Below are 13158 nucleotides of genomic sequence, written 5' to 3' on the forward strand. Positions count from 1 at the left end.
AGAATAATGCTATCCTTCACGGTACGTCTACGGATGTTCTGCTGGCGACTCCCACAGACTGTATAAGCGTTTACAAATTACTAAAAACACGGCAGAACAAAGTGCAAAGCTATTCTACTTGTATTGTTTCTTAGCTGCAATCTATGTACTGATATTCCATTGACCACGGTTTGATATAAGTTTCGATATGTTTTATTTATTATTTCGATTATTTCCTGTCGAAGAAATTGTTTTTCAAGGATATGTTTATAGTTTACGTTCTGACCAAAGATTGTGTAACTGTGGTTGAAAGTTTTGTTTATATTTGTAATATTGTTTGAAAATGAGCTCGGCTGATATAGTTAGTACGTTACGAAAATTCGATGCATACCCCAAAACTTTGGATGATTTTAGGATCAAAACATTTGGAGGCGCAACAGGTACTGCATCATTCCGCCACCGCGTTTGACGTCGCCTACAGGCATTACGCGTGTAATTTCATTGGGGATCCCTTGATTGCTGCACAAGGATAGCATAATATAAATCCTTTTTAATGTTAATGTATAACAGCCGAGAAGGCAGTTGACATCTGCAGGCAACATACAAATGAGTAAATATTAAAGCCGGGTGAGCGTCCGTGACATGCTATGTAGCGTTAAGTTATCTGTAAATTACCATCATTCGTAATTAACAGCAGTGAAATTAACACTACCGATCGCCCAAATAAACGTATTTCACTTATATGAGTGTGTAACGGAGTTTAACGATCGTATTTGAGGGATAATCACCGTAACTATGATACATGCCATCGTACCAGAAGATAACAAGGGGACATGCTGAATACACCTCTCCCTTTTATCTTCGACTGAACTTGCCGATACCAGAACTTGACCTTGACCCTTAATGTAGAATTATTTGTCGTTGATATCTTACATGTGCGAATAACAAGATATCAGAACACTGACAATATTCTTTTATATATCTACAATTTTTTGGTATATAAGAGTGTGGTGTAAGACTAATTTGTGTTGTACCCAACCCAAGATACAGATTAAATTATACGCTAACAATTTGATTGAGAGTTTGCGAACACTGAAAATGTGAATGCGTTATCTTAATTGTGTTTACATACTGATCTTCAGATTAAACGGAAGTCTGGGTTAGATCGAAAGTTAAATAGTAGTGAGTTGAAGAGGTGGTTTATAAGATTTTACTTGATCTGGCTATTGTACGTCATTGGGGCAATGGTTTTGGACAATACTGCAGCTAACCCGATTTGCTACTCTTCTCAACAAATACATGTTATTAAAACTTTATCATTTGTCTGTTTTTGCAAGTGTTATGGTGATTTAATGATGTTTAATGCTTCATCCTGTTGCAGCAGTGTTTCATGTGGTTTAGGATGTCATTTGGCATGAATCTGAACCTCAAGTCTTTTAATTATATGAGAAGGAAATCAGCATAGTTTAAAATTATAGTCACTTGTTTACACTTGCTGTACGGATGTGCACGTAAGACAGATTACAAATTTAATAGCTGTTTACTGTTGACAAAATACACCACTTAGGTTAGAGTTATTGTAAACTTGCTTCACATACATGTACATTATTTAGAATGGTTTCTCGTTTGAAACTCATGCCTTCAAGTATGCTTTATTGCAAACAGTATCACTTATTTTTTGTGTATGTTTTGCTGGAGAGTGCGGAAATACCTCGGTACAAATATTAAAACACAACTAAACCTACAGTACCTGTAGTTGCTTGCTGAATTGTACATGCTTCTTATAGTGAAGTTGTAAACAGGGATTGAAGTACCTTGCTATGTAAGAGATACCAGAAATGTCTTCTATTCCTAAGACAATAGAAAAAAATACACTAAGGTGATAGTAGTCGTGGGATACCTCCGTTTGCTTGGTGTAGTGCAGCATCTTGACATGGCATAGACTCAGCAACTCATTGGGAGTCTCCTACAGAAATCTTTAACGAGAAATTTCTATTGTGTAAGGCTTATGGAGATTGGAATTTTTAAGGTCGTACGTTAACATCGTAACAAATGTATTAAGTAGCTGTAGTAACTAAACGAGCTTGCCATGGCCTCTGAATGATATGGGAAGCAATTCCTGTTTTGTAACTCAATAATATCTTCTTTCATAAATTATACGTGATTGATGGAATTATTTCTTTCAATTGGCACTGCAGATTTCCTTCCCCAGTTTGATCTTGGGTTTTGTCTTCATCAGTGGTGTGTAAAATGCTAATCTTCCTTCTGTCTTTCCTTCAGAATGTCTACCTGGAGCAGCACCATCACATCTTACCCTTGTCTTCTGTTGGGAAACTAAGTCTTGCCCTCCCACATCAGTCCTTTTCCAAAAAAATCATCACTCATTGTGCAGTAGTTCTTCAATCACAGAATGAACTGTAGCTTGTAATTAATGAATCAGTTTTTGGTGGTGTTTACAGTTAATACAGTACAATATTCACTCACACCAACATTGAAATTAAATACTTTGACCAAATTTGGCTGTACATTTAGCACTTACAGATGCTGTGGAACTACTCATATCTGTGCCACAAACCCAATGACAACCAGTTTTCCTATTTGTAAGTTTCTAAGTGGTTAACATAATTTGGCAGTTTCTTTAATTTCCATTTGGTGTGGCCATTATTAAAACAAAATGATATTTGTTGCGGCAAGATCTTTTCATGAAATTCCTATCATCAACTTTCTCCTCTGAATGTGAAAAAATTTAGTGCTTCATCTATGTAGGATAAAAGACCATAATGTTAATAATATAAGAGAGATCACATCTCACAGGGAAAGATTTAGGTTTCATTTTTCCCATGTGCTAATGTATTTGAGATTGAATAGTCAAGAAATAGTCTGAAAGCAGTTCTATGAATCCTCTGCCAAGCACTTCAATGTGAATTGCAGAGAATCATGTAGGAAACATCACAAAATATTTTCTTCAAACTATTGATTCCAATAAATAATTATGATTTTGTTTCTGTTTCCATACATGCAATAACTTTGAAAAAAATTAGAAAACAGTTTACAAGACCAGCTAGGCATCATTGAAAATTTATTAGTTGTGGTGCAGTCAAAACTACAGCACAATAAGAATAATACTATATTGAAACCGAAATGCATAGTACTGAGTTATAAGTTGGAGAAATAGAAAATATTAGAGAGAAGACTTATGAGGAGAATTTTAGGTCTAATAAGCAACACAGAATACTGGAAGTTAAGAAGCATTCCTATTCCAATGAACATATGTGCTGACATGGGTGGCTATTACCAAAAAAATGTGTTTAGTAAGTCATGGTTGCAAAGTACTGACATGGATTATTGGTGAAAGAATGGCAAAACTAGCAGAAATTGACCTTAGGTAAGATCAGTTTGGATTCCAGTGAAATTTAGGAACATGAAAGGCTATTCTGCCTCTATGTCTTATCATAGAAGATTGACTGAAAACAGTCAAGCCTACGCTTATAACATTTGTAAACTTAAATAAAGCTGTGGACAATGTTGGCTGGAATACACTCTTTATATCCAAGAAGGTGGCAGGAGTAAAATGCAGGGAGCAAAAAGTTATCTTCTAGTTGTACAGGAGTAAGATTGTAGTTACAATAGTGTAAGGGTGTGAAAGGGAAGCAGTGTTGAAAAGGGACTGAGATGGGGTTGTAGCTCTCCCTCATGTTACTCAATCTGTGCATTGAACAACCAAGGAGAAATTTGTAATACGAATTATAGTTCAGGGAAGAGAAAAAAAACCTATATAAAGTTTACCAATGACATTGAAAGTCTGTTAGAGATGGCAAAGGACTTTAAAGAACAGTTAAATGGAATGGATATTGTCTTGGAAACATATGATGAAAATAAAAAAAAAGTAAATCAAGGATAATGGAATATAGTCAAATTAAATCAGATGATGCTGATATTAGATTAGGAAAGCAGAAACTAAAAGTGACAGTTGAGTTTCATTGTTTAAGCAACAAAGTAACTAATGTCCATTGAAGTAGAGAGGACATAAAGTGTAGATTGGCAATAGCAATGAAAATCATTTCTGAAAAGAAGAATTTGTTAATGTTTAATAGAAATGTAATCATTAGGAAATCATTTCTGAAGGTACAGGGTGACAATTATTGAACTATATGAAAAAAAAATGTAAATTAGTTACAAACTACAGTGTGCACACACTTTATTCAACGTGTAAACATCACTACAGATATTTGGATTTAGGTTATGACATGTTTGATGTGCCTACCATTATTGATGATGATGTAGCACAGATGAGTAGTGAACTTCTGCACAACCAGCTGAAGTGTCGGAACATTGATGCCGTCGTAACCTCCTAAATGGCTGTTTTCAGCTCAGCGGTTGTTTTGGGGTTATTGCTGTACATCTTGTCTTTAAGACAGCTCTGCAAAAAGGAGTCGCATGTGTTCATATCTGGAGAATATGGCGGCCAATCGAGGCCCATGCCAGTGGACTCTGGGACTCTGAGTACTCCAGAGCCAGAATGCAGTCCCCGAACTGCTCCTCCAGGACATGAAATACTATCCTGTTTCTATGTGGTCGAGCTCCATCTTTAATGAACTACATCTTGTCGAAATCAGGGTCACGTTCGATAATGGGAATGAAATCATTTTCCAAAACCTTCACATACCGTTAGGTAGTCATTCTGCTATCAAGGAATATCACACCAATTACTCTGTGTCTGGACATTGCTCACCACACAGTCATCCGTTGAGGGTGAAGATACTTCACAATCACAAAATGCGGGTTCTCAGTGCCTCAAATGCATCAATTTTGCTTATTGATGAACCCATACAAATTAAAGTGGGCTTCGTCACTAAAGCAAACCAGACACCTGTACTAATTCCCATCATGCCCTGCAACCAACTGTGCAGTTTGAGCATCTTAACACAAACCATACAGAGGTTATGACAGTTTTATTTCTTATTGTTCAATAATTGTCACCCTGTGTTTGTATTGACTATAGTATTGTATGGAAGTGAAAACAAAACCTTTTGAAATGAGGTGCTAAAGAAGAACATTGACAATTAGATGTATAGATCAAGTAACTAATGAGAAGGAACTGAACTGAACTGAACTGAGGAAAAAGGAAATACGGCACAACTTGACTAAAAGAAAGGATCTGTTGATAGAACACATTGTGACGCATCAAGGAATGATCAGTTTGGAAATGGGAGTAAGTGTGGGGCATAAATATTGTAGGGGTAGATCAAGGCTTGAATACAGTGAGCAGGTTCAAGTGGATGTAAGTTACAGTAGTTATGCAAATGTGAAGAGGCTTGTGTAGGATAGTCTAGTGTAGAGAACTGCAACAAACCAGTCGTCAAGACTGAAGACCACAACAATAATATGATTAACTACAACAAAATACAGAAACAATAACGAAAATATGATTTTTGGTACCTCTATGTAGCATTAAAGAGAACAGGCTGTAAAAACAATCTTCAAGTACCACTGAGAAAGTAAAAGCAATTGGGATCAGATGCAGATATTTTCAGAAGGAAAGTATTAAATTTAGAAGGATCCAAGACAGAAGCACTGGTGTGAAGTTGCAGTTGTCTGAAGAAAGATAAAAGAGACACAGTGCCCCACTGCAGACTGCTAACAGAGATCCAAGCATATGGATTAGCCTGGATATCCACTGGGGCTGTATTCATCCCACAGACAGGTTGTCTGTATCATAATACAACAATGGCCAACTGCTGAAGCTCATTTACTGCATCCGAGTAACATTAGTGGCAGCCAGTCATTCACTGGGCTTTTGAACCCAGGGGGATAACTGAACAGCTTGATTGGGCAGTGGAAAGTGATTTGTACTTTCTAGTAAATGTATACCTCACGAGGCAAAGAACTGAACTAAAGCGAAGGGAGATCTGAATTGGACCTATACTACACAGACAAAGCAGATTGGGAGAATTTCATCTTTTATACTACACAGACGAAGCAGATTGGGAGAATTTCATCTTTTACATGAAGAACTGAAGAGAGACTCGGGAAAATTTTTATTCACTATGGAATAAACATAGAAACATTTCACTATATCCTTACAGGTAACCATCATGCAATCACGAAATTGTCACATTTCAGGGAAACTATACAATCTGAGGAATCTTTGGCTTTAACATTGAGGTAAGTTGTTTACATATTTAATGGTCTCAAAAGAAAAAAAAGTGTCCAGTTGGCATAAGGCCTGGTGATTGTTTCATTTGAGTCAACATTTTGGCCTGTTCTCATTCACAAGACTTTTCTATGTCCATAGGTGATAATGAAGTACAGAGTACACACAGACCCAAACAGCAACAAATGCTCGTATGCAGCACCTATGTCTGATGTGTCCGGCCAATCCCATTTCCTTGGGATCTGTCTGTTAGCTGGTTGTGTACAGCCTTACGTGGCTGACTTGAACGTGTGCTGGATGCTCAGCCTGAGGCTCTCTTTCTCATGGTGTCAGCCTTTGATGTCAGTCCATCTGTTCCTTAGGTTCTGCCTTCCATTCTTAAAATATTCTTTCATTCACTGCCTTTTGGCTAAAGTATTTGCAATCCTCTTTTTTGGGTTTGACCTTCATTTTCCAATTTTTTTCTGTAGTGCAGAGTGACTAGGCAAGAACACCTTAAATAGCACCAATTGCATGCAGTGTTAAAGATTGCCGGTTTGCCCTTCCCCTCTGCTCACTCCTCTCCCTCTCTTGGTGTCCTTGTTTATGTTGGCCCCGCTACCCTCCTGGTTATGTTGGCTTTGCAATTTGGTTTTGTTGTGTATTTACCTCATCCTTTTGGCCTTCTCTGGTCCCCCTCTGGGCTTTGACCTCCATTACTAAATTCCTGTTCTATAGTATGAGCCATTTGGGGAAGAGCACTTTACCTAGTGTCTCTGGCTTATGCCCTCGTAGTTCCTTCCATCTTTTCCTTCACGTCGTTGTCTGATGCTAGGGTACACAGCCAGCATGGTAGCCAGCCCGTGTGGTGAGATCATTATGTACCCTTTTGGTTGAGTCCCCTGTAAACACTGGGACCACACTTGTGAGTCTGATACCTGAGCTATGACCTCCTCATGTAAGCCTAGGAGTGGTTGCTTGTCATCCCGGAGTATTGGTGCTCCCGGCATTGGCCGCCGTGGCAGATGGCCCTTGCTGTGGCTGAGTGGCGCCCGTGGGGATAGCCTCTGATCGGAGTGGGTGGTATCAGGGCAGCCGCTATGCAAATGAAATGCATACGGGTTCAAAACTCTGGCCATTATTCTACAGCCATCTCTTTGAATGGAAATGATACTTTTAGTGCTGCTTCTTCTGCCCCTTCTGCCTTCCCTTCCGTGGCTGCCCCTGGAAGGAGGGTCAGGCTCATTGGCTAGGGGGTGAACCTTTCCCCCATTATCTGGTTTGCACCAGGACTGATGGGGATACTTTCACCAATACCAAACATTTATTTTTGGTTGAACACATTGAAGACAAATTTGGCGAAGTGGACACTGAGCGATATGTGGTTGGGTTCATTGTTCAAAACTGCTTTAGTCTGTAGTGCCTGTGACAGTATTTGCACAATTTCTGTGTCCATAACCCCCCACCAGTCTTCAATTCTGGTTCAAGGTGTAATTTTCCACAGGGACCTCATCCTTCAAACTGATGAGGAATTTAGGAACACTCTAAGATGGTGGGGTATTTCCTTTGTTTGGCATGTTCAGAAGGGCCTGAAGGACAATCACATTGATACTGGTGCCTTTATCCTGGCCTTTGAAGGGGATGCCCTCCTTGAGAAGGTCAAGATTAGGGTTTATCAATGTGATGTGAAGCTGTACATCCCACCATGTATGAGACATTTGAAGTTCTTGTGTTTTGGACACATGTCTTCCCCCTGTTTGCAGACCCCTCTCTGTGGTGACTGTGGATGTCCCCTCCATGTGGGGAGTTCCTGTGTTCCCCCTCCTGTATGTGTTAATTGTCATGGCAGTCATTCTCCATGTTCACCGGATTGCCCGGCTTATAAGAGGGAAAAGAAGATACAGGCATATAAGTCCCTTGATTGTCTAACCTACACTAAGGCTTGTAAAAAGTATGCATGTCTTCATCCTGTGTCAATGACATCTAGCTATGCATTAGTTACATCTTCACCCCTTCTTTACTGCAGTCCTGAATCCCTCCCCTGCAATTCCCACACCCTCCCCTCCGGGCACCACTCCCCCTCCCCAGCTCCCGGGACCCCCTTCCCGCACCTTCCAGGCCAAAGGTCTGCTGCCATACGACGAGCATGAGAACCGCGGTCTGTGGACCCCCAGGTCGCCTGCTCTTATTCTGTTCGAAATATTGCTGCAGCTGGCTCCCTTTTGCAGTATAGCCCTCCTCGATCTCAAACAGAAAAGAAGCATAAGTTCTGGGACAAGGAGCCTGTGGTGTCAGCAGAGGTCCCGTCCCCACTTTCGCAACTTGTCTCTGACCTTGTGGATGTCGCCCTCTCCTTGTCAGTGACAGATGGTGACCCGGCAGCGTGACTGGTTTTAGCCTGTTCAGCCCCCATTTGAATCATCGTTCTGTGCTTACCCAATGGAATTGTAATGGATATTACCGTCACCTTCTGGAGTTGTAATCCCTTATTTAATTTTACTCTGCAGCTTGTGTGGTCCTACGGGAATCTCATTTTACTGATGATCACTCACCGACCCTCCATGGGTTCTGTGCTTTCTGTTGCAATCAGGTCAGCCCCCTGTGGGCCTCTGGTGGCATTTATACATTGGTCCATATGGATGTTGCTAGCACGTGGATTCCTCTTCAAACTACATTGGAAGCAGTTGCTGTTAGGGTCCACCTGGAGTCTGGGGTCACAGTTTGCAATATTTATCTCCCTCCTGACAGGACTCTTACACCTGCTGCCTTAACTGCTCTTCTTCAGCAACTTCCTCCTCCCTTTGTCCTTCTTAGGGATTTTAATGCTCATCATCCCTTGTGGGGCAGTGCATTTCCATCTGGTCGGGGTCTTCTCATAGACCAGTTTCTTGCAAATGTCGTTTTTTCTCCCTCCTTATCGGGTTGTATTGATGACGTCCTACATGACGTATCTGATATGATTTTTTTTGCTGCTAGCCTTGCTATCCCAGGCTCATCTGGACCATTTCACTGCCGGCAAGCCCCATGGTGGAGTACGGCCATTGCCATCCGTGATTGCCGTCAAGCTTTTGCAACACCTCAAGAGACACCGATCTGCTGTCAATCTTATTACCTTTAAACGCCTTCACAGCAAAGCCTGTTACTTAATCAAACAGAGAAAATGGATGTGTTGGGAACACACAGCATCAGCCTCCTATCTGGCTGCGTTCCTTCACCAGAAACAGGAGGCCTAAGCTTCCACCTTATCTTTTACCTCTTGTCAGTCAGAATCTTACAACAAACCTTTTACTGAATGGGAACTTTTTTCCCCACTTTCTTTTTCTCATGATACGGCCCCTGGCCCAGACTCCATTCATAACCAATTGCTTCAAAATCTCAGTGCTCCACAACGACAACATCTTCTCCAGGTGCTCAACTGTATTTGGCTCCAAGGTGACTTCCCTTCTCAATGGAGGGATAGCATCATGGTTCCCATCCTTAAGCCTGGTAAGAACCCCCTGTCTGTCGAAAGCTATCGACCAATTAGTCTGACAAACATTGTTTGCAAGTTACTTGAATGGATGGTAGCCCATCAGCTCAATTGGGTCCTCAAATCTCGGGATTGTTGTTGCCTTACCATTGTGGCTTCCGAGAGGAATGGTCTCCAATCGATCATTTATTTCGCTTGGAATCCGCAGTTTGGCAGGCTTTTTCCCAGCGCCGCCATTTGGTTGCACTATTTTTCAACCTATGCAAGGCCTATGACATGGCTTGGCACCATCACAACTTACACTTCGTGAGTCGGGTCTTTGGGGCCCACTCCCAATTTTTATCCGCCAGTTCCTGTTCCATCGGTCCTTCAGGGTTCCGGTTGGTTTTTAGTTCTCCACAGGCCCAGGAGAATGGCATCCCATAGGGTTCCGTATTGAATGTACTTCTTTTCCTCATTGCTATAGATGGACTTGTGGCCTCCGCCGGTCCTTTGGTCACCCCTGCTCTGTATGTGGATGATTCCTGCATTTGGGTTAGTTCCTCTTCGGTAGCCTTTGCAGAGCAGCAGCTGCATGTTGCTATACTGTCTGCCTCTGCATGGACCCTCTCAGAGTGGTTTCACTTCTCTCCTTTGAATTCGTGGTTGGTCCACTTCTGTCACCATACTATGGTCCACCCTGATTTGGAGCTGTACCTCACTGCACAATGATTACCTGTGGTCCCAGAGTTTCATTTCCTGGGTCTTCTTTTTGACAACAAGCTCACTTGGCTGCTTCATATCAGACTTCTGAAGATAGGATGTTTCCGTAAACTCAATGTCCTTCGTTTCCTTGCCCACACCTCTTGGGGTGTGGATCGTTCCACTCTTCTCCACCTTCAGTGGGCGTAAGTGCTGTCTCACTTGGACTTTGGTTGTCAAGTTTATGGTTCGGCTGCTTCTTCCACACTGCGCCTCCTGGATCCGGTCCACCATCATGGTATCCGTTTGGCCAATGGTGCCTTCCCTACTAGCCCTGTTGATAGTCTCCTGGTTTCCTAGTTGAAGCTGGGATCCCCCCCCCCCCCATCCCCCCTTTCTGTTTGGTGGTCCCAGCTTCTGGTTCCTTATGCAATTGCTGCTTGCTCTGCAGCCACTCATCCTCCCTATTCTATCCTGTTCTCAGACCAAGGACGTCACCCACCTGTTTCCCACCACATGGCAGGTTTACTAGTTGGGCTCTACCTTGGGTCTCTTTGCTGTGATTTTCAGCTTCCTTCTTTGTCCTGTCTCCCACATTCCCTCCTCCCCCCCCCCCCCTCCCCCCATAGTTCCTTGGTCCCAGATTCGGATGGATCTCTGCCAAGGTCCAAAATATTCCGTTCCCCCGATGATGTTCCATTGTTTTTTCTGCCGACTTTTATGGGAGTTTTGGGATGCTGTTGTTTTTTACACCGATGGCTCTAAATCTGCTGATTGTGTGGGATGTGCCTTCACGTCCTCTGCTGGCATGGAAAATCATCTCCTGAAAACTGCATGTGGTGTGTTTACTGTGGAATTAATGGCTCTTACCTTTATTAAACAGTCCCAACTCAACCTCGTTTTGTTATGTACAGACTCAATGAGTGGCCTTCAGGCTGTTTTTCCTGCCATCCCTTAGTCTTGGCCATCCATGACCGTCTCAGTGATCTTCACCATGCTGACTCCCTTAGGGTGCCTGGCCATGTGGGTATCCCAGATAATGAGCTTGCTGATCATTTGGCTGGGGGAGCAGTCACTCACCCCCCTTCTCTTTAACCCCTCGTGCGGCAGATTTATGACTTCATATCAAATCCGACTTTGCACAGTCATGGGCCAACTCTTGGGAGGCTGCCTCCCTGTCTAATAAACTTTGCGTGATTAAGATGACACCTGTCCTGTGGCGTTCTTCCTTCTGCATCTCCCAAAAGGACTCTACCACCCTGTGTCATCTCCGGATCAGACATAACACGCTGACGCATGGTTTTCTTTTGCGTAATGATCCACTCCCCCATTGTGGTTGTGGAGCCTTCCAGTCAGTAGCCCACATTTTGGTGGGATGCCCCCTTCTTTTGGCTCTTCATACTAAGTACAAACTTCCCTGCACTTTACCGTTAATATTGGCCGACGATTCCCAGATGGTTGAACTGTTTCTCAGTTTCCTCTGTGAAAGTGGTTTTCATTTTCAATCTGAGGTGTTTAATCTCCATCTGGAGTAGGGGCAGGGCGGTGGGGGTTGGGCTGTCTCCCACTTTAAGATGTGTTTGGAGATTCCTGACTCCACTCCCTGGCCAAGATCCTCTTTTCTCTCCCTTTTACTCTGTTTTTGACGTTTTTTAGATTTGGTTGGTCTCCTTTTATGATATGCTCTTTTACATTCTAGTGGTTGAACGCTTTTGAATAGCAGGTGGTCTTGCCTGTACTGCTTCAGAGGTGGGATATTTCCTGCCTCTAGCATAGCCTTTGGGTTGCTCACCTGTCGCTTTCCCTCCTTTTGTTTTCACCTTTGACTACATGACTGCACTTTTACGTTTTTTAGCCTTTTCCCTTTTTTCGTTATGACTCTTCTGATAAGTAAATCTGTCTGAATGGACCACCTGTTAAACAAGGGACTGATGACCTTGCTGTTTGGTCCTTCAACCCTAATCAACGTACCAACCATCAGGTATTTGAACATCTGCGTGACACACCAGTGACCATTGTCCCACACAAGGTCTTGAATATGGTTCAAGGAATCATTTTATACTGACATCTTACACTCCAGATGAGGAACTACAGGCTAATCTTGAGCAGCAAGGCATACATTTTGTCTAATGAGGCAAAAAAGGTTCCAATGATAATGGGATAGATAAAGGTGCCTTTATCTCAGCTTTTGAAGAAAATGTCATCCTGAAAAAAATTAAAGTCATAATAGACAGTTGCGACATCAAACCTTATGTCCCATCGCTCATGAGGTACTTCTAATGTTTACACTTTGGTCATATGTCATCTGACTTCACTGCGGACCCAAAATGTGGTAGCTGTAGACAATAACTACATGAAGGTAGTCCTTGTGAAAACCATCTTTGTGTGTTAACTGCACTGAACACCATCCTCCATGTTTGCCAGTTTGCCCAATCTTGGTAAAAGAAAAGAAAAAAAAAAAAATGAATGTATTGACTGCCTGATGTATACAGAGGCACAAAAAAATATGAGTGCCTACATGTTTTTGACATGATGTCCAATTATGTGAATATCACAACCATCACTCCCAGTGCCTCAATTTTTTTCAAAACCATTTGTCCCTTCAGGCATCAAGCACTGATAGGGCTCCCTCTTGGGACCTACAGATCAGAGGCCTGATGCAAAGCAATGACTGAAGGAACCATGACCTGTGGGTCCCAGAGCTCCTAAATGCCCTGGTGATACCAATACAGATGATTTTGTTGTGTCATGTCTATCCTAGTTCACTGCTGTTCATCGCATCATCGCTTGCACAATTTACTAGCTCACTAATGTGAATTGGCAGCTTCAACATCAAATAGAGGATTAGGATGAATAGGCCGAAGACTGCAACTGACAGAATACATGAAGAAGCTGT

At 42.1% G+C, this 13158-nt stretch overlaps 1 protein-coding gene across 2 annotated transcripts in view; it reads left to right on the forward strand.

Moving 5' to 3' along the window:
• Positions 1 to 217: 217 nt before the first annotated feature.
• Positions 218 to 13158, forward strand: part of LOC126267117 (endoplasmic reticulum-Golgi intermediate compartment protein 3) — a 92895-nt gene continuing 79954 nt past the window's right edge. For both annotated transcript variants that reach the window (XM_049972030.1, XM_049972031.1), the window contains exon 1: positions 218 to 419. In XM_049972030.1, coding sequence (XP_049827987.1) covers positions 323 to 419 — 97 coding nt within the window. In that variant the 5' untranslated portion in view covers positions 218 to 322. The remainder of the gene's footprint in view (positions 420 to 13158) is intronic.

Source organism: Schistocerca gregaria, chromosome 4 (assembly GCF_023897955.1).
Source record: "Schistocerca gregaria isolate iqSchGreg1 chromosome 4, iqSchGreg1.2, whole genome shotgun sequence".
NCBI classification, from domain to species: Eukaryota; Metazoa; Arthropoda; class Insecta; order Orthoptera; family Acrididae; genus Schistocerca; species Schistocerca gregaria.